The 21,771-nt window shown below is 33.8% G+C and overlaps 1 protein-coding gene across 10 annotated transcripts in view; it reads right to left on the bottom strand.

Moving 5' to 3' along the window:
• Dmd (dystrophin) overlaps window positions 1-21,771 on the bottom strand; it is a 2,242,690-nt gene that overhangs the window by 1,401,719 nt on the left and 819,200 nt on the right. For all 10 annotated transcript variants that reach the window (XM_052732199.1, XM_052732319.1, XM_052732309.1 and 7 more), the window contains 3 exons: window positions 9,793-9,894; window positions 9,576-9,683; window positions 2,202-2,381 (listed from right to left, as the gene is read on the bottom strand). In XM_052732199.1, the coding sequence (XP_052588159.1) occupies window positions 2,202-2,381; window positions 9,576-9,683; window positions 9,793-9,894 (390 nt within the window). The remainder of the gene's footprint in view (window positions 1-2,201; window positions 2,382-9,575; window positions 9,684-9,792; window positions 9,895-21,771) is intronic.

The raw sequence follows: 21,771 nt of genomic DNA, 5'->3' as shown, positions 1-21,771 counted from the left end.
AACTGTTACCAAACTTTGCTCATTGCTATGGGATAATGCTGTTATACACTGGTTTAATAAAACACTAATTGGCCAGTAGCCAGGCAGCAAGTATAGGTAGGGTGAGCAGACTAGAGAAATGCTGGGAAGAGGAAGAGCAGAGTCAGGAGTCGCCAGACAGTCACAGAGGAAGCAAGATGTGAAGGCAGAACTGAAAACAGGTACCAAGCCCCATGGCTAAACATAAATAAGAATTAAGGTTTAATTTAAGTGTAAGAGCTAGTCTGTAATAAGCTTGAGCTAATGGTCAAGCAGTTTTCATTAATATAAGCTTCTGAGTGATTATTTTATAAGTGGGCTGTGGGACTGAGGGGGCTTGGTGGGGCCTGGAAGAAACTCTCAACTACAGCTCATTCTTGTTTGTTTGTTTGTTTGTTTGTTTTTCAAGACAGGGTTTTATTGTGTAGCTTTGGCTGTTCTTGAACTCACTCAGTATACCAGGCTGGCCTCAAACTCACAGAGATCTGCCGGCCTCTGCTTGCTGAGTACTGGGAGTAAAGGTGTGTCCCACCACTACCTAGGAACTTTGTTTATTCTTACAGTAATCTCTTAAAAGTCATTTTCTACAGTCCTGCACTGAGTTCAAATTGTTAATAAAACTTGTTGCCTTCCCTTGTAACAGAAGAAAAATGTACAAATTTTAGTGAATCTCTTTAAAGTTACAATCCTAACTGCAATTTTTCTTAGAATTCTTACACAATTTAGATCAAGCTGAATTTGTAGTTAGATAAAAAGCAATTAATTTTCATGTACAAGTTATTTCTTCCTTCCCATCTTTTAATTACCATTTCCTTGTGTTGCTCTGTTTCACTATTCCTACAAACTAATAACCTCAAACAAAGCCTTGAGTTGACTCTGTGATTGCATGATTTGTGAAAGTTCTTGAGGAAAAATAAAGACATAAATATATGAAAAGCTTTAGGCATATTGTTACGGGACAAAGCAAAAAAATTATTGACAAAATTATACTTCCAAAAATGTATTTGTGAAAAGTGGTATCTTCTGAATTAGTTTTATCAAATAATATTGACCTTTATAATACTATATCTAAGAATTTTCTTGTCATTATAATTTATGGAGCCAATGAGAACATATAGGAATGACAATACTTCTGAATTAAAACATTTCAAAGTTACTAGTGCTTCATGTTTTCAGATACCCTACAATACTGCAAAATATCCATAGGTGGGTCATATACAATAAAAACATTAGTAATAATATTATGATTATCTATATAATTTGTTTAATGGAAAACAAAGGTGATTTTTAATTATAAAATGACATGAGAAATGATGTTTATATATTCACTCCTTTCTTATTTTAAATATTAATTTCAATTTTAAAGGAAGATGTAAGTATAATTGAAAACCATGAATGAGAGCTGATATTTTTTCTTCAATTGTGTTTCAGGATACATTATCTTAATATTTTTCTTCATCCTTCAACTAATATTTTTAAGTTCTCCATAGCAGTTATCAAGTCTCCGGAAGACAATTTCTCTGTACTTAACTCAAAATAGGAGAAATGCCTGCTTAAAATCTATTAAGTATAGTCATTATTTTAATAGTGGTATGTATATGAATAATGAGCTATAAATTGTGATCAATTATAAAGAAACTTTTATGATTAAATGTAATGGGAAATATTATGCTAAATATTATCACACATAAGTGTTTTGAATACCCGTCCATTATACCATTATCTAACTACAACAGCAAAATACTTTCAAAACACCAGTACTTCTTAAAATTAGCAAAATAGCAAAATCTCACAACACAAACTGATATTACACTGTTACTGTGACTTAGCTACTTTTTCTTATCTAAATTTATACGTTTGTGTAACTTAGCCTCTGTGATAACACAATGGACAGTGATAATACAGTTCCCTAGTATTCTGCTTAATTACTTCAACATTCAGTTTTCCATTCCTAGGGAACCAGTAGGATAGCAATAAGTTTGTTCAATTGGCTCTCATACATCTGCCTTTCCCCAGTTCTGCAATACCAGTATAAGCAAAGTAAGCATGTTTTTAATTCAGCTGAACACTGGGAAATGACTAAACTCATGGAATACTTTGGGGACATGAAAGTATTTTTTGTCTTAATGTAGTTCTCAACTATTTCCTAGATAATTTTCAATATAATATTTCATATCACTTACTTGTGTTGAACTCTTTTCAAGTTTTTGTGCTAAATTATCCCAACGTTGTGCAAAGTTTTCCATCCAGATTTCCATCTTTTGAGTCACTGACTTATTTCTCAGTGCTGAAAGGAGATCTTCTTTGAGTGAACTGAGTTTTTCCATGGTTTGTCTTTTCTTTTCTAGATCTATTTTTAACATCTGTCAAAACAAGAGCAATCATGGAATTAAGTATGGGTCTTAGAATACTATAATTCAATCATTTGCGTGTCTTTGCTCCTTTGTATAGCTGAGAAAATGCTGTAAATGCAGCTGCACAGTGTTGAAGGTCTATAAAACCCTAGGTAGAACAATACAATCTAAATACACTCTCTTAGAAATCTGAAGACTAAAAACAAAACATCAGATGTAGACTAAACATCTAAAAGTTCACTTTAACATATTTGAAGGAATGCCAAACAAAAAGACACAGTTACCCCAGTAGGAAATCAACGTGTACACACTTTTTTTTTAACATTTGAAGATGGATGGCTTTTAGATATTGTTGAATTTCTTTCTCTCTTTTTCTTAATTGCTGAATTTCTTAACTGCTGATTAAATTCAAATGAATACTATCATTAGTTAGGGTCATTGTTGAGTGGAGAAAACATGAATGGTTATGAGCCTTTGAATTCAGAAATGCTATGTTCATTTGGCCAAAACTGAAGTATTTTTTTAAATCACAATTTTAACACTCCTCTATCTGTTAGTAGAAACTGTATTGTTCTGTGGTTTCCTAAACTTAATGTTTATTTGTAACCATTAGTCATTTAAAATGTGGTTATTTGTGTGATTATTTGCTTTTTTATCTTTTTGTGTATGTGGCCTTGGGTATTGAACTCATGTCTTATGCATGTGCTCTACTACTGCATCAGACACTCAGTCTTTGAGTTACTATTTCTTAAAGTATTTTAAACCCAATTAAATGAAGTGACTAAGTCACTGAATATGAATCAAATCCTTCAGAATGTCTTTGCTTATTTTCTAAATGCATGTGTATTATATTAAGTAACTGTTATACTTTTTATAGATTCAGAATTGATGCAGAAGTTTATTCCTGCCTTCAGGAATAGATAAAGTGTGAAATCAGTAGATTATCTACTAAGGTCACCCTTCACATAAAGGAATACGATTTCCAGTTATCAAATGCTAGTCTGTATATTTGTTTGTAAACAGAGAAAAGCAAAAAAAGAAGATAAAATAATTTTGCAGTCTTTCAACAGCCCTATTCTATTGGCAGTAAGGATAGTGAATACACACTAAACTATGATACCTTTCTAAATCAAATACAAGTTTACTTAAGAACATCTAGAATTACATATGACCCAAGAAATTATCATGAAGCAGATGTACCAAATATCACAGACCAAAGTGTTGTGCACAGAGAGTAATGCATACAACCCCCTACAAGGGACATTTTATGCAACATATTTTGGCATGCCACCTGCATTGACAGCTATGAAGTGCAGAATGTTCTAGTGTCTCCTTCAATTAGCTTGCCCTTTTCTTAGAAGCTGTTTTACTTGGAGAATTTTATGAGCAGCCTTCATGCCATACTATGGAGGGATACAAGTTGTGAAACTCATTTCTAATTTTTCTTAATAATTACTATTTTCTCCATTTGAAAATTATTATAATCGAAAGTATTAGTTGAGATGTAAGCTGGATTCATAACAAAGCTATCAATGTCATAGCACAGTCCTACATAGGACTGGGGAATTTGATTTGCTAAAATCATGTTAGATTTCCATTAAATTTAAGTAGATTCTTATACTAGTAGTAAAGCCATAGTTTATGTCACCTACCTGGGACTGAAAGTCAAATTTGAATTCTACTGTAAATCCTTCCAATTCTTTTATGGAAGATGTCTCATTTTCATTGTTTTCTCTTAATTAATTTTTGTCATGTGTTTATTTTACTGTAAGAAACTATAGCTTCTTAATTTTTATAACATGCTCTTACTTTTCATTTAAAATGGAAAGATGTAAACTTACTCATCATTGGCTTATTTTCTCAAAGCTTAAGGAAGAAATTTAAATACCCATATGTGTAGTCATAGAAGGTGCACCTACTATTAAAGCTACATAGGCAATGATGTAAACATTTTGTTAGGGGAATATGAAATTCATGCTTAAAGAAGACTGGGTTTGAAATATATATATCTCGCATTTAGCTTCAACAGTGGGTGCACCTTCTATCCCTACACACGTGGCTACTTAAAATTCTTCCTTAAGCTTTGAGAAAAAAAAGTCCATCCTAGTTCTGCCTAAATAAATGTAACTAAGATTCCTAGGTTAATATTAAAGCAAATAAAAAAGCATTTAGCAAAAATCACAAAAATTAAAGTCCCTTTTAAAATTACAAATGCAGAAATCACACTAAAGGTAAAATGTAAGCAGCAGATTGCATGTGCAATTTTAGAGGACAACTTGCAGAAACGGTTTCTTTGAGGGACTTATTCTTCATGCTAGCCAGCAGCATCTCTACCTTAAAAGCCAGATGACCAGCCCAATATGAGTTTTTAAAAATGATTGTGGCAAATTAGTTATTTAGACTCAATTTCGTCTTCGTTTTTTCCCTGTCTCTCTCTGTGTTTCCCCGGTGTCTCTCTCCTTCCCCTTGTCTTTTTTCGTTACTTTCCAGTTTCAGAAAGGACTCTTGCATAGTAATGAGTAATTGGAGTGAAAATAAATCTGTAGCAACACTAGATGCATTTGATTGTAAGTTTTAAATTATCTTCTTCTGTGTATCCTTGGGGTGAATTGTTTTGTTCATATGAGTACTACACTTATCTCTCTGTGTAACTCTACTTGGATTTTAAATTTAGGGTCTCCCTAATTGGTCCTGGCCTGTAATCTGCTATGTAAACTATGATAACCTATAACTTGAAGTGATCTTATCTCTTCCTCTCATGTGGTAGTATTACAACCATGGGCCACCATGCCCCGCTTTTATGTCATATTAATCTTGAATCTAATGTGTATATCCTAAATAACTATGCTTTAATTTTCCCTAAGTAATAGAAGCAAAAGAATATTCATAAATAAGGAGTTAAGGCTAAGTCTGTGAATGTTAAGGACATAGAGAGTACTTCCTGAATGTTTGTTGAGGAAGATATGGAATCTGAACTCGATCTCAGAAGCTCACAAAAAATAAGAAGGAAAGACCCAACTGCACAAAGTTGTCCTGTGTCACCACAGGAGTGCTGTTCCATATCCATGTACATATAAACACACACATGCATGTGCACACTCAAATCAAGTTTTTAAAAATGTTTAGGAAGCAAAAGAAAACCCTGAAAAGCTTACACAGGGCTAGGACAATAAAAGAAGATAAACATTTCATTTTCACAAAAGCCCAGCACCTAGACCTGCTTTTTAAGCTTGCAGGAAGCCACAGTACATAAATCAGGTCGAGTCAGTAGTAAATGGAGAAAAGAGACAGATTATGCTGTTCAATAAGAAGAGAGTAGACAAGTTCTACCTGGTCAAGGTTAGAAGATGAATTGAATTTGAAATGTGATATACAATTACAAAAGGTACAGGAAACCTTCACCCTCTTCTCACCAGGAGTATGCACAGGAGGATAATGCCATCACAATTTCTCTTACACTGGAGAAATTGAATAATGCATCATTTTTTTTCAGCAGTGATTTATGGAAAAAAAATATATGAAGTAGTCCATTCCATTCCAATCACCTGTTTCAGTACTGCAGTAGGTTGGTTGATTACAGTGTCTCTAAACTTCAGAGAATATTAGAATCATATAGTATGCTCATTAAAATACAGATTCCTGGCTCCTCCTTGCAGAATATACAAGTCATCACACTTGGGAAGAACCTAAGAATTTATATTTCTTTATATTTGTAAGAATATTAATATGTATATTTGTGATGCTGAAACCACTGATTTAAGGAACATATTTTTGAAAGCATTGATTTTATTAAGATAAATTCATTGAGAGTCATCAGAGGAATTGTTTTCATGGCACCAAGTCAGTATAAAACAGTACTTTTCACAAAGACTTTCTGAGCTTTCATATGCACAGGTAAATAAACAGCCTTTCTGAAACCCTTGGGTGATATACTCTTGCATCTCCATATTTCTGAGTGTTGTCCTTTTTCAGACAAACAGCAACAGTCTCCAGAGCAGATTTCTTCTGGAGATGGGCTTTCCTGGGATAATTTATACAATTTAGTAATTCCTAGAATTCACCTCATAAAGCCTGAATTTTCTCTTTAGTTTGTAATATTCGGATCGGAATAATATAGACAGTTTTATTTATGTATATCACTGATCTAGAAGAAATGAAATACCAAACTTTCCAGATAACAACCCTAACAAAAAGTATTCAAAAATTACACAGGTTATTAGTGATAATATTTCAAAAGAAATTTTACAGATTGTAAATAAAAGAGAATTTTAGAACACTGAATCGATACCTAGGCATATAGTAGGAACTGGTAACAGATGGTACCTGTTTTGGGTCTCAGATTGTGACATATTTTAATGAACATTAAATTCTTATTCACTGCCTGAGTCAGCAGGGGAATTTTACCTCCAATTCTAGACCAGCTGTCAGGTTTTGTTAATTGGCTTAAACTATCAAATGGTAAGAATTATACAAAATATATTTTCACTTTGTTCATAGCTAAGGTGACATAATATGAATTTTAATCACATTCAGATTTTATTGAGACTTCACTCAGAATTTTCATCGTCCTGAGTCTGGGAAAGTCTTTTATTCACAAAATGCCACATAGTAGCATATGATGGTTGGAAGTGACAGTTTGGAATCACAGCCACTTTGTTTCCAGTAAAGAAAATGATACGAGGAGCATAAAAATAGTTTGAGAGGCCTGGACCTGAGTCTAGATATCTTAGTGCTTATTGTAACTTAGCTACCAGTGTTATATAATCCCTGATATATGTCATGCCTAGATTTTCCTAGACTTCAATTTCCTCTTCTCAAATCAACTAAGTAGCTTATCTGACAGAACTGTAACTTGTAATTCAATTGAGGATATACTAGCTTTATGGCATTTGGACTTTGTCACTTGGTTGCTTCCTAACAACAACTTTATTGATCAGTAAAGCTAATCAGAAGTATAGATAGTAACTAGCAGTAGGCATCAGAATTGGTATCTGTTATCATACAAAATAAATTAATAATATTCTGACATAATACATTCTGGATATGACTGTCAAATAAATCTCAGATGCTCCGCTATCATTTGGCCTTGATGTTTCTTCATAAAGGGATGAAATCTATTTGCTTTTCATGAGATCTAGGCGGATTTATGACTGCTTCAACCAAGTAGAAAAGCATTGATGCTAAATAAAGTTTTAGGTTAAGTCTCAGTTGCAGGAATAATGTGCATGTATGAATTCTGACTACTCAAAGCACTCATGCCATGATGACAGGAAACACAGTAATGGCAAAGAGGTTTAGTCAGAAACTCCGGATTTCAAAGCATCCATGCTGAGGTAGCACATTTATTAATGAAAGAGCAATTTCAGGTTATTCTAGTTCCTACTCACTTATATACAGAGAGTCTAAATATTGAGAAACAGAGACGAATCATCTCATTCTGTACATACCGAGTGATAGTGATCTACAAAACCCATGAAGATAATATAAAATTCACGTCTTTAAAAAATTCAAGTTATTTGCTATATAGTAATAGTAATTCTAAAGACAACCAATGCTCACCTTTTCAGTGTTCTGAATTAAGTGTTCTACAATCTTTATTTCTTATAGAGATTTCTGTGACTGGTACTATACAGTAACTACTTATTGAATGATTAATATGTGTGACTCATTATTCTGAAGGCTAAGGGCATGACAGTAAACAGAAAGAGTGCCCATATTCACAGGGTTTGTCAACTTGCCACAAACCCAGACATAGCTGGGAAGAGATTATCTCAATTGAGGAAGTGATTCCATCATGATGTCCTGGAGTCATGTCTGTGAACCATTTGCTTGACTGATAATTGGTGGGGGCAGTCCCACTACAGGGTGGGTGGTCTTGGGTGCTATAAGAAAGGTGACTGGGTGAAAGCCAATAATCAGCATTCGTCCATGGCCTCTATTTCCATTCATAATAGTCTTATTTTTATCAGAGTGCATGACTAAATTGTCATAATTAGTTGCCAACCATTTATTGACTCAAAGGATCCATCTTTTTTTGAAAAGATGATTTCCACACATTTTTTGCCTAAGGATATGGAGGCCATGCATCCTGTCCTCTAGAAAAGGTATAAACTTTACTCAATTTGCCCTTCTATCTTTGTGGCAAATTGCAATGTACACCATGCTCTTCTTTATAATATTTTTTTCACTTTCTTTTGAAAAAAGGTCTCATGCATCCAAGGCTGGCCTGGAACTTTCACTATGTTTTGAAGGATAAACTTGAGATCCTGATCCCCCTGCTTCTACCTCCAAGTGCTAGCATTATGGGTGTAAACCAATGTGTGCAATTTATGTGGTGCTGGAGGTCTAATGGAGGAATTGATGCATGTTAGGCAAGCACCCCACCCAATGAACTCTATCCACAGACTTCTTCTGACTCTTACAATGTCATTTTCTCTCTTCTTACATTCTTGAATTCTAATGCTTATTAAGATTTCTTTGTACTCTGTCCTTCACTCAGTTGTACATATTGCCTGAATTTCTGCCCTTTTTACTTATTATTTTTCAGTACCCAGTCTCTCTGCAGCATGTTTACTTGTCCTCCAAGAATTAACTAGTTAGGTATCAATTTCTGAGAGTCTGGTATATCTGTTGACAAGTAGGTGTTTTCACATAGATGTGGTAGTTTCATCTTAACATAGGTGAAACTAAATTACCATTATTTTCATTCAGGTATTTTCTCCTTCATTCTATTAGGTTACCTAACCTTGAATCCAGTCTCCTAACTGAGAAGTTTATGTACTATCTACACTATTTGATTATTATTTGTCAAACTAATGTTCAGTACCATAGATGGGAGGATAAATATATTGTATTCTTTTTATGAACTACTCCAAGGATTACCTTTAGGTCTGTCTCTTTTAAAATACGTTGTTTAAAATTTATATGGAAAGCAAAAAAAAAAATGCTTCTTGGTGTTGCTTTTAATTTAACTGAACTTTTACTCTGGGTATGCCTATAAAAACTATTTTGCTTAAAAATAATTTTAAAGCATATCTATACCTTTTTCAACTTTGATTAAGAAAAGTACAGATAACAACTGTGAATAATCTGTAATCAAAGCATAAAAATGACTATGTGGTTTAAGACAAGATAAAATAGACAATGTTCAAAAGTAATTGTATTATTGAGTTTTAAAAATTATTGAAAGCAAAATAGACCTACAGATATTTTTTGAAGACTTGATACCATTTCATTTCGATCTTTAAAGCCACTTGTTTCAATCTTCTTCATTGCATCTTCTTTTTCTGAAAGCCATGTGCTAAAACGGCACTGAAAGGGATCAAAGAAGAATTATTTAAAATAGATCCTTTTGTTACTTGTCCAATTTAACACCTGTTCAGTTTCATGAAAGCCCCAATTTCCTCCTACAAAAACGCACCTGTTCTTCAGTAAAACGCTGCCATTTTAGAAGAATATCTTGTAAAAGAACCCAGCGCTCTTCAGTCCACCTGCAGATATTTGCCCATCGATCTCCCAATACCTGAAGATGGGGGAAATCAATCACATTATTAAAGAGTTGTAACACAATCTCATTTAAAATGGCAGGGATGCTTTCCCAAAGTATCCCATTTTGAATCTCCTCTAAAGAATAGCTTTCCTGTTTCTGCTCATAATTAGGTAAGCAATGTGCCTTTTATATCCTTTCAGATTACTTCACTCTTCCACCTTTCATTCAAAAGCAGAGATATTTGAATGCAATCTAAAGTAGTTCTCCAACCATTTTTTGAATGTCTCTATAAGTGTAAAACAGAAAAGATAAAATGGAGAATCATAAAGGATCAATATACAATATAAAACATATGAAAATATTACACTGTGTCCCATATAGATGAACAACTCTTATGTGTCAATAGAAAAAGACAGAAAAGATTTTCCAATGAGAACATCTAAAATAAATGTCTCCTTTAGATCTGAAAATATACCCTTTGAAGTAAAGGTCTAAATATTAGACACAAAGCAAAACTAAACATTCTTATTTTAATAATGCATCAGTAATTAGAGTTGTCTAAAGACAATTCTTAGTCATTTTTAGTTTTCTATGCATTGATTGTTTCTATTATCTTGATTATTATAAAATTCTTGACTATTAGAAAAGTATCAAATCTTCTGTCTGTTAATTACAACAGTGATAAAATACTGCTGTTCTCTGAAAACTAGCTGCCATGGATTTACTGTGTCCTTGTGTCTACATCTATACACTATTTTAATATGTAACATGAACCAACATCGTTGACAATACTTTTGAATTGGAGAATAGTATAATGTTTTATATATTGGAGAATAAATGTCACAGTGTTTTATGTTTCAAAATTGTGTCATTTACTTTAAGGACTTCAGAGCCTCAAGTTTTTAACTTTTTACTCTTTTTTTTCATATAAATGATATTTTCTCATAGCTACTGGATCACTAAAGCTAGACATATTACAAAACCTGTTATATTTTATAAAAAATCAGAGTAATGGAAAGTACAAATCCTATTTTTGAAACAATGTAACTAATATGTATAGAAATTATAAAGTGTTTCCTGATTACCTCATTCCATATTTTGAAATAATATCTCATCACAATATCTACCATTTTGCATCAATTTACTCACTTTATCAATATTGATGCTTGAGTGAAACACTGCAAACGTATATAATACCAAGAAAATATTTACATATTGGTAAGTGGCTTGAAGATCAAAATACTTATAAAATTGTTTCATCTACCTTTATTTCTAAGTGGAAATTCCATTTATGAGGAAGCAGCAAATGGAAAACATTTTACTATGTTATTATAGCTGTTCAGTAGCAAATGCATTTTCAGATTTTTCTGCAGAAATGTCAATAAAAATTTTGTTGCTATCATCATAATGTAACTTATTTTCTTTGTTTTTTGGTTTCATTTCTAGTCAGCTCCTTTTGAATTACATTTGTTGATTATGGAAACCATATCAGTGAGAAAGCAATGCAACACAATCATAAGAAATATACCAACTTAAAACAATTACATCAACTACTTTAAGCCAATGAATTATTAGAAAGAAGCTTTGGGGTTTTCTAAAAGTAATGATTATTTAAAATTTTAAAGTTTTTAATTATAATCATATCTAAATCTAAAGTATTATCTCAGTAGTGTTACAAGTAAAACGAATACAGCAGTATGAAGGAGCATTTTCAAATTACATCTCTATAAATTAATTATTGTTTTTTTATTTTAGTAGGACAGCCTATATAGTCCAATAAAAGGTTTCATCATTAATATTGTCTACAAATATTTGATATATTTAAAAGAAAAGAAATACTTGTTGTACAATTTGTTACACATTTTGTGAACACTAAAGCACTGATAATTAAACATTCTTTTAGGTACCTAACTGAACTATTTATGACAACTATTTCAAGAATGACATTTAAAATACTATTTGTGTCCAAATAATGATTGAATTGACAATTCATTGTTTTAGATTTGATTTACCCACTATGTGACTTAGAGTTTATAATTTCTAGTTTATTTATTCATAAATAATGAATTTATTCATTTTTATTGAAAAACCTAATGTACTAAGCACAACACAACAGAGGTATTCACTGAATTATTCCTCCAAATTTTTGTTGCAATGTTACACCCTACCTTTAGCTTAAGGTATATTTCTATTTGTCAAGACTTCATTTAAAACATAGTTTATTTTAAAATGGATCTATGTTGGTGGACTCTAAATTACTTTTCCTTGTATCCCTAAAAAAGAAATTCTGCAGAGAAAGATCAAGCATGTGCACATAGAACAGAGACCATATAAAGACACAGGAAGATGGCAGTCCCCTGACATTCATACTTATAAGACTCTCCGAATATTCTTGATCTTAGACTTCTTGCATACTGAACAATAAGAAAATACATTAACTAGATTAAAAGATCCACTGGGATATTTTCTATTATGGATTCCTCACAAACACAAAACATACATGAGATATACTGATTATTTTACAAGGAATGTATAGCGAAATCATTTATACTCCTTTGAAAAAAACTATGAAACAGTATGAGGGACTGTACAGTGTTTCGCCTTCGGAAAGGTATGAGAGCATCACAAACTACTATATTTTGCTTAGAAATGGCTTTTGCTTCAAATCTTCTATGAGCTCACTATTGCTAGCTATTTTACTCTTTTGCCCTCATAATGCAATTAGAAGACATTATGAAAAGATGTTTGATCTTGAAATCTATTATTTATATAGTTTTAGTAGCACATTTCATGGTTTAAGTCTTTCTTATTCTTGACAAATGCTCAATAAACTGACTCAAAGTCTTTTGTGCTGCAATATGTATTAACAGTTTATGGTGATCTTTGTATAAATAGTAAGGAAAGTAGAACTATTTTTGTATTATACATATTTAATATATCCAACATTTATTATATATCTCCAAAGAATACCGAGCAGTATACAGAGATATATGGTGATTGCTGAAATTTATAGATTTATCTGTGCATTACTTTAAAACATTGACCTTCATTAAAATTCACATGTTGCAACTAAACACTGGGAAGGTAATCAGTCAGCTCTAGAATCTATCAAAATCACTTATTTATGTCATTGCTTGAATGACAGTAACAAAGTTATTAAGCAAGTATAAATAATTTGATCAAACAGTATGGATAGGAAGCTAAATAATTTTTAAGTAACAACAGCAAAAGTATTTAAACAGTCTGTAGAGGAAAATGATGTATATTTACTTAGTGTTCCTCCAATGTCATCTTTAAGTGCAAGAATCCCTTAAGGGTTTAGAAATAATATATATATATATAGATATCTCTCTCTATATATATATCTGTATATATATATATATATATATCTGTGGTGCTAGATAAACATTGTAATCGTAAATGCAAAAGCAGTGAATCATAACATATGCGAAGTGAGAAAAATAAATTTAGTTCTATTTATATACTCATTTAGGTTCAGCCTTACTCTAACACATTTTCATGGACTAAAAAATCATAACTCTGTGGTGATATTGTGTTCCCCAATATATTGTGTACCCTAATAAAATTATCTGGGGTCAGAGTACAGAACAGCCACTAGATACAGAGGCCAGAAAATGGTGGCACAGACACCTTTAATCCTAACATTCCAAAGGCATGTTCAAAGCCACATTGGAAACAGCCAGGCATGGTAACAAGAGCCTTTAATCCCAGGAAGTGATGGCAGGAAGCAGAAAGGTATATAAGGTGTGAGGACCAGGAACTAGAGCTAGCTAAGCTTTTAGGCTTTTGAGCAGCAGTTCAGCTGAGATCCATTTGGATGAGGACTCAGAGGCTTCCAGTCTGAGGAAACAGGATTAGCTGAGGTATTGACAAAGTGAGGAAGCTGTGACTTGTTCTGCTTCTCTGATCTTCCAGCATTCACCCCAATACCTGGCTCCAGGTTTGATTTTATTAATAAGAACTTTTAAAATTCATCTACATAACTCCAATTTTAGTTATGCTCAAATTTACATTTGAGAGGGTTTTTCCCTCTCACTTTATTCATATCTTATATTGTTATCCAAATCAAGAACATTAGTTGTCTGGATCCCGTTGTTTGGTTTAGTTGCTTTTTCAAAGCACATGTAAAAAAGGGTCAAAAGAACATTTGGATAAATGACAAGAATTTGACAAGCCTGGGAGGTAAAACTTAAGCACAGCAATCCTCGAAGTTAAGGATGTCTGTGACAGAATGAGAGTGCTAAATTGTGTCTGATGTGTTTGGTACTAAGAAATAAAGTGATGCCAGGAATATGCCCTACTAAAGAAGACAGTCACATGCCATGGACCACACAATGGAGCAGTCACAAAGGAGTGGGCTTCATAAAAGACGGAGGCGGCAAGCAACCTTTTTTTAATTGTTTGTTTGTTGTTTGTTTTTTGAGACAGGGTTTCTCTGTGTAGCTTTGTGCCTTTCCTGGAACTCGCTTTGGAGACCAGGCTGGTCTCGAACTCACAGAGATCCGCTTGCCTCTGCCTCCCGAGTGCTGGGAAAGTAGGTGGGGAGGGTTTCAATTTTCTGTCTTCCCCCCTCCCTTTTTTTTGTTTGTTGTTGTTTTTTTTCAGAGCTGAGGACCAAACCTAGGGCCTTGTGCTTGCTAGGCAAGTGCTCTATCACTGAGCTAAATCCCCAAGTCCCGGCAAGCAGACTTTTATTTCACTTGAAGACTTGATAACACACCCCCAGCTAAATGAATTGTGTATGGAACAGTGCTGCGGAATGTCATTCTGTATGCTGTGAATGTGTGTTGCTCTGATTGGTTGCTCTGAATGCTAATGATTGGCCAGTAGCCAGGCAGGAGGTATAGGTGGGATATGCAGACAAGGAGAATTCTGGGAAGAGGAAGGCTGAGTTAGAAGAAGCCAGGCAGAAACAGGAAGGAAGATGACAAGGCAGAACTGAGAAAAGGTACCAAGCCATGTGGCTAAACATAAATAAGAATTATTGGTTAATTTATGTGTAAGAGCTAGTCAGTAATAAGCCTGAGCTTATGGCCGAGGAGTTATAATTAATATAAACCTCTGTGTGCGTACTTGGGGGATGCAAGTTGGAGATATTTGTCCTGACTGTTGGCCAGCTGGGACACAGGAAAACGTCTGGCTACAGTCCTTCTGAAAACTAACATTTTCTTGAATCCTAATTTTCACTTTGTATGTAACCATGCACTTACCAATATAAGCAGCTCCATCTCAACAGAGGTAAAACAATAATGACATCAAGTTACTTATTGAACAAAAAACCATAAAACCATTATGAAGCAAGAAATGTGGCAGTCTTTCTGAATAACGTTTTGACGATTTTTCTGACTTTTTCTCCAATTCGAAGATTTTACACAGTTAACTGAAGGTGAATATTTAAAATGGCACATCTTATACCTTCCTCAAAATATAATGTAGGGTAGAAAAACACAGTCTGGAGTATCAAGAAACACTTAGTGGAAGTTTATCATAAAAATCCTCTTAGTTCTCTTTAAATGATCTTGTGCTAGCTCCTGCCTAAATATATGAAACAGGTTGATGGTTGCTCTAAAGCATGCACACATGTTATCTAACCCACTTAACAAGAATTTTAACCTTAATATAATCTGATCTAAGATATATATGACATTCTAACTGCACATTTGTTTAATCACATGGAAAATCTGAAAATACTTGCATTTTTAAATAAAAACTTTGTAGTGTTTGATGGTACTTAATTTTAAGCAGTAAATTTAACTGTCAGATTTGTTAATGAAATTTTGCCTTGGTGACTATACTGAAAACGTAATGACAGAATCACGCTCTTTGTCTACCATTCCATTCAGTTCCACATATTATTTTCTTTATGAATCCTAAGAAGTGATAATGAATACATGCACAAAGGCCACCCCATCTTTCTTGTTTGCATGGTGTTATTTAATGTTGTTTGGCAGCTTAGTAAACTCTGTATTCTCCAGCTCCCTCAGGTCTAGTCAACAGTGATACCAGAAAGTAAGGATCATTTTTACCATGCAAACTTCTTTGTAGCATTCATCACATTCTCAGCAATTCCTTGGCTGGTAGATATTTTACTGCTCCTTACAACTTGGAAATCTGAAGTAGACAGACTCCTTAACTTTCTGGTTAATATCTCAGAGATGAATATTACCAGTGTAACTATAAACACTGATTACTGTCTTGTAAATCTTCCTCTTTCTTCTTTAGTAAATAACTATCTTACCAGTAATTTGTGGTAAATTTGAAGGCCTAAAGAAGCAAAGGTTTTATGGCAGTAGTTCTCAACCTTCCTAATGAGGAAACCTTTAATACAGTTCCTCATGTTGTTGTGACCCTCAGCCGTAAAATTATTTTTGTTGCTACTCCATAACTGTAATTTGGCTACTGTTATGAATCATGATGTAAATACCTGATATGCAGGATACCTGATATTCAGGATACCTGATATGCAGGATATCTGATATGCAGGATACCTGATATGCAGGATATCTGATATGCAACACAAGTGAAAGGACCACTCAATCCCCAAAGGGGTTTTGACCCATAGATTGAGAACCACTTTTGTATGCCATTCTGACCTATCCATCTCAGAAAACAGATTGTGAAAACTTACTATAATCACTAATAATACAGAAACAATATTTGAAAGTACTAATGCGAGAAGCCCTAATCTTAATTCATAGACAGCATAAAAAAGGCCTGTGCTTGCCCAATTCAGTAACACCTGTTGGGAAACTCAATCATGGCACAAAGTCTGTTTCAGTTATGTGCCCCTAGGAAAAAGCAGGCAACAGTATCTGTTCTGGTAGTCTCAAACCCATCTTATGCTAAGGTCAGACAAGGCTACATATATGAAAGTACTCTGGAAGTGGTGATCAATTATTGAGGTGGCAGGGATTGGTGAAGATTTGCAGCTCAGATGATAGAAAATCAGCCTTTTACCAAATGCAAAAATTCTGAAATGCTACAAAATATTAATAGAAGACACATCAAACATGTCTGTAGGAATTAAAATTACAAATTTTCATATTTTCTCTGGAGCCCATGAGATATAAACTTCACAAAAGACCTGAAACACCTTTCACTTTCCCATCTTAAACAGGACTATGCTTCAATATATACTGTAATTGAAAGCAAATTATGGACAGCAGATACGTCCTGTGCTCCATTCTAAATATTGTCTTGAAACAGTCTGCATTCTATAAGAAATGACTCATTTTCTTAATCTTTTAAAATCCCAAATTCATGATCTTCCTGTCTCAGTTTCCCAATATTGGGATTATAGATGTATACCACTGCATATGGAAAAAAATCACAAATTTTGATATATGTACAAAGTAAAATGAATTAAATAATACTGAGATAATAGAGGATTGATGAGGATGAGCTAGATTTAAAGCCCATGTTAAAGAAATCAAGAGCTTCTTGATTTCTCCTGAGGTTGATATGAGGGTAAATAGGCCAAGAACTATCAGATCAACTGCATTTGCCAGAAAGGTTAGAAATTTCTTCCTTTATGTCATATCTCAATTTCATATATTACATAACAAATTATTATAAATTATTATGTGGGTCAAATATAACATTATATGACTATGTTGTCATTTTGGTAGCTCAAATGCTAAATATATAATATGGAAACTGCTTAAACTTAAATATAAATTGAAAAATCTAGAACATGAAAATATAAAAGAAAATGAAAATAAAATAGAAGTTGTATGCCTACTAATGCTTATTATTAGCTTGCTCCTCATGGTTTGCTCAGCCTGCTTTCTTATAGAATCCAGGACACTCCCCAACAATGGCTGGGCCCTCCCACATCAATCACTAATTAAGAAAATTCCCTACAGGCTTGCCTACAGCCCAATCATATGAAGCCATTTTCTTAACTGAGGTTTTCTCCTGTCAGATGACTCAATGTGTCAAGCTGACATAAAAGTAGATAGCTGATTTTTATGGATATAATGAGAAAATGTTAATCATATATTAATAAATAAAATATGCTACCATATAAATGATTTATATACCTCAGCCACATTGTTTCATAAATCAAGTTATTTTATCACAAAATTCACAAATGTGTTCTATTAATAGAATTTACTCCCCCAAACAATTTTGTAATAAAATATACACTTAAAGGCCACAGGTACCTACAACAAACTTATGGATTAGTAGCCTTACCTGTGACACCTAAAAGGATGACTCACTATCCAATAAGGCAAGTAAAAGTGATAAAATGAATAATGATTGGAAGGAGAGAAATAAAACAGTCATCACTCACAACAACCTATTAATATAGCTACACTGTTTCTATAAACTACTGAAATTAATAAGTAAACTTATAGTCTATTGATGCAAATCCCCAAACGAAACTTAATTGTATTCTTCCAAATCAGAAAAAGCAAACTGATAATGAACTATTTCAAGCATACTACTTATAACAACAAAAATAACAAAATCGTCAGTATCTTTAAAAACCTCAAGACCTTCTAATTTGAAAACTTTAAAAAGTATTGAAAAGAAATAAAAAAATACTAGGTATATGAAAGTTATTCCACATCTATGAACTGAAAGACATGTTAATAAAAATGTCCTTTACAAATTCACCTACAATTCAATATAATACAGTTTCAACTACAACATAATTTTTAACATCAACTAAAAAGCTGATTTTCAAATTTATGTTGAAATACTACAGACACAAATAATATTTAAATTGAAAGAAACAAGTACAAATAGTTTTTATTGACCAACTGGTTATTGAGAAAAGAATTGGCACCCCCCTCAGGTTCCTTAAATTGTTTATAGTGAACTTCCTTTTCTTATAATGCTTACTTTAGAAACTTATAACTGTAAATTAATTATCTACTTCTATGGGCTATCAATCTTCTCTAACTCAGATATGTCTTTGAGACTGACATAAGAGCCATCTTTGTGAAACCTCATTAAAAAGTAGCACATCTATTTCCTAGTCTCTCTTGTAGGGTAGAAGTCTCCTTTTAGTAAGCACTTGTAAACAAATTCCCTAATTACATTAATCATCTAATACACTAACTCTCAATTATTCATCTTCTGTTCCACTCAGTTTTCCAACTATGTCATTGCATTTCACTCAGAGGAATTCAGTTCAAATATTTTCCTAATGGCACTAATATTGTTCCATATTGTGATAATCTTCAGTATTTTCTTTTTCCTCTTTATTATTCATTTAAATAAAATATATATAATTACATAATTTCCCCTTCTCTTTCTTCCACCAGCCCCTCCCACATACCTCCTTATGCTTCCTCTCAGCATCATGGTCTCTTTTTTCTTATTATTTTTAACACACACACACACACACACACACACACACACACACACACACACACACACACACTCCATCAGAGCTGACCACTTGGTATTGGATAAATGATAATGCTTGGCATGTTTAACTTTCTCTTATCATCTTTTACACTACAACTATTATCAATGCTGCCACTAAGCATAGTGGTGGTAGTCAAATAGATTAGTTGAAAATTCAACTGCTTAGAGTTCCTAACCTGATCTGGTTGTGTATATAAATGTTTGAATATATTTATACAAATGTGATACTAAGCATCATTGATTTTTGCAGTAAGTACTGCTGTCTTGAGAAAATGTGTATGGAATATATGGGTACCAATCTCTTGCTCTCAAAACAGTGCCAGGTGAAGTGTATATAAATTGTAAATAATTAATGCTTCTAGAGGTTTATCCAAGAAAAGCTTCAAGACCTGAAAAGAGATATTTTTCCCTTTAGACTAAAACATAGCCAATGTAAAGGCAACATTAATTGGAATATAGTTAACACAAACATGTATTCATTAAAATATATCATTAATGAGTAAAATATTAAGTGCCTGTTAATATAGAAATTATAACCAAAGAAAGATTGGTGTCCAGAATATTTATTTAAATTCCTACAATGAATTACTAAAACAAAAGTAGATCATGCAATAGAAAAACAGATATCACACAAAAGGAATAATACACAACTGAAATGGAATTAAACTTATTAGCTGTCCAAATATAAGAATTAAAAACATGAAATATCACTATACATTCAACAAAAAGTTTTAAATTAACAAGTATGTTGATCAAACATCAAAGAAATTAGATGAAGCACATATGATCATTAGCTATTAGAGACTGTATAACTTTTTCCATAAAATTTGGATGATTGTAATATCTATAAATTTACAATTCATGCATGCCACACTCTCCAAAATTTCAATACCATGTATAAGCTTAATATAAAGGTGCCTTTATGTTCACATAGTGGTATTTAAAATATTGTTCTGTAACAGTGTCATACATAATACTTCCCAAATTGGAATCAAATCATGATTTTAGACAGTAGAGTTTATAATAAAAATTTGAATGTATTTATATAAATTAAACCTATTCAGCAGAGGAAACCCAAATGGCCGAAAGACATTTAAGGAATTGCTCAACATCCCTAATCATCAGGGAAATGCAAATCAAAACAACTCTGAGATACCACCTTATGCCTGTCAGAATGGCTAAGATCAAAAACACTGAAGACACCTTATGCTGGAGAGGATGTGGAGCTAGGGGAACTCTCCTCCACTGCTGCTGGAAATGCAAGCTTGTACAACCACTTTGGAAATCAATATGGCGCTTTCTTAGAAAATTGGGAATCCATCTCCCCCAAGATCCAGCTATACCACTCTTGGGCATATACCCACGGAATGCTCAACCACACCATAAGAGCACTTGTTCAGCTATGTTCATATCAGCATTGTTTGTAATAGCCAGAACATGGAAACAACCTAGATGCCCTTCAACTGAAGAATGGATAAACAAAATGTGGTACATATACACAATGGAATACTACTCAGCAGAGAAAAAACAATGATATCATGAGGTTTGCAGGCAAATGGATGGATCTAGAAAAAATCATCCTGAGTGAGGTAACCCAGACTCAGAAAGACAAACATGGTATGTACTCACTCATAGCAGGATACTAGACATGAAACAAGGATGACTTGTCTGCTACTCACATCACCAGGGAGGCTACCTGGAAAACAGGACCCTAAGAAAGACACGGGGATCACCCAATGACAGAGAAATGGAATGAGATCTACATGAACAGCCTGGACATGAGTGGGGGTAGTGAAAGGCGAGGGTTGAGGGAAAGAGAGCTTGGGGGAGCGGGAGATCCCAGCTGGATCAACAACAGAGAGGGAGAACAAGGAATAGGAGACCATGGTAAATGAAGACCACATGAGAATAGGAAGAAGCAAAGTGCTAGAGAGGCCCACAGAAATCCACAAAGATACCCCCACAACAGACTGCTGGCAATGGTCGAGAGACAGCCCGAACTGACCTACTCTGGTGATGGGATGGCCAAACACCCTAATTGTTGTGCTAGAAACCTCATCCAACTACTGAGGGATCTGGATGCAGAGATCCATGACTAGGCCCCGGGTGGATCTCTGGGAGTCCAATTAGCGAGAATGAGGAGGGTTTATATGAGCGAGAATTGTTGAAACCAAGGTTGGATAAAGCACAAGGACAAATAGCCAAATGAATGGAAACACATGAACTATGAACCAATGGCTGAGGGTTCCCCAACTGGATCAGGCCCTCCGAATGGGTGAGACAGTTGATTGGCTTGATCTGTTTGGGAGGCATCCAGGTAGTGGGACCAGATCTTGTGCTCATTGCATGAGTTGGCTGTTTGAAACCTGGGGCCTATGCAGGATTGTTTGGCTCAACCTGGGAGGAGGGGACTAGACCTACCTGGACTGAGTCTACCAGGTTGACCTCAGTCATTGGGGAAGGCTTTGCCCTGGAGGAGATGGGAATGGAGGGAGTTTGGGGGGAAGG

Source organism: Peromyscus californicus, unplaced genomic scaffold, assembly GCF_007827085.1.
Source record: "Peromyscus californicus insignis strain IS unplaced genomic scaffold, ASM782708v3 Scaffold_10__1_contigs__length_136768540, whole genome shotgun sequence".
NCBI lineage: Eukaryota > Metazoa > Chordata > Mammalia > Rodentia > Cricetidae > Peromyscus > Peromyscus californicus.
The sequence above is the reverse complement of the archived record's forward strand: the minus strand, read 5'-3'. Positions and strand labels throughout refer to the sequence as shown.